A 1105-nucleotide genomic window follows, 5' to 3' on the forward strand; every position below is an offset into this window, starting at 1 on the left:
GAAACAATTGTCAGTTTTTATACTTCACTGGGAAATAAATTGGTTTTGATTTACTGCCGACTTGAACCAAGGGCAAATTTAGATACTTTAATGGCCCATAAACATCATGAAAATATTCCGCAACTGAAACTTCTTTTCCATCTCTTTCGAATTTCATCGATACTGCCGTACTGAGTATATCTTTAATACGATAAATTCGATCTTGATTTCGATGTGTTGTATGAATACAGACCCCTAAATTAATAAAACAAAAAACAATTTTAAATATATTTCAAATATTCCAATGACGATTACCTTTCAATTCTGGTATCAACAAGCTCAAATGTTCTGGTTGAAGTTGAGTATTTGATCTAAGCTGATTTGGATGAAATTTTACTTCACGTTCATCACCATTCAATATGTCGCAAATCAAATTTATCAGTGGCTGACGCTTGTAAAAGCAACTGTGTGATACTAAAATCCATTTCAATTATTAAAATTTTTTCACAAAAATGAAAAACAATTTCCATCACACCATCAATATTAATTGCTGGTCGAAAACAATCAACTACGCGCGCAGAAATGAACAAGCCTCTCCACAAATCAATGCCATATTTCACGTCCACACCAGCACCTTGTGGAATGAAATAAAATGAATTTCTGACTGCTTTGAATGATTTCGACAATCTGAAATTGTTCCAATTCATTTTCAAAATTCATAAATTAAAATTGCTAAACTGCAATTTACTCGAATAATGGAGATGAACGCCCTTGTGCAAACAATATATCCAAAAATTGAATTGGACCCTTTTCACGTTCATCCAGCAAACCGGCTTCTGCATTTCTGAAGTCCAAGTGAACCAGACCAGTGAATTTCATCAGAATAGAGAACTCTGATGGTTCATTTTCTCGAACAGTTTTGAAGGAAAATTTTTCCTTAAAATATAAAAATATTCATATTTAAAAATTACAATTTATAAAATTCTGGAATCAATTTTTAAAACGAACCGTATCTGCTTTTTCACTGACTGGCTTCAAATGTAATTTGTCAACTGTGAACAAAGTACTCTTCCCATCGTATGCTAATTTAAATGGATCACCAAAAATATCTGAACGCTTCACCACG

At 32.6% G+C, this 1105-nt stretch overlaps 1 protein-coding gene across 1 annotated transcript; it reads right to left on the minus strand.

Moving 5' to 3' along the window:
- Positions 1-10: 10 nt before the first annotated feature.
- On the minus strand, positions 11-1061 carry Tsp_13677 (putative protein tag-76; the record flags this gene model as incomplete). The annotated part of the gene is made up of 5 exons (XM_003366594.1): positions 11-234; positions 295-453; positions 515-666; positions 728-915; positions 988-1061. Coding segments are annotated over 5 exons (797 nt in total), but the record flags the coding sequence as incomplete, so codon positions are not given.
- Positions 1062-1105: the final 44 nt, after the last annotated feature.

The sequence above is a fragment of the Trichinella spiralis genome (genome assembly GCF_000181795.1).
Source record: "Trichinella spiralis strain ISS 195 chromosome Unknown Scfld5747, whole genome shotgun sequence".
NCBI lineage: Eukaryota > Metazoa > Nematoda > Enoplea > Trichinellida > Trichinellidae > Trichinella > Trichinella spiralis.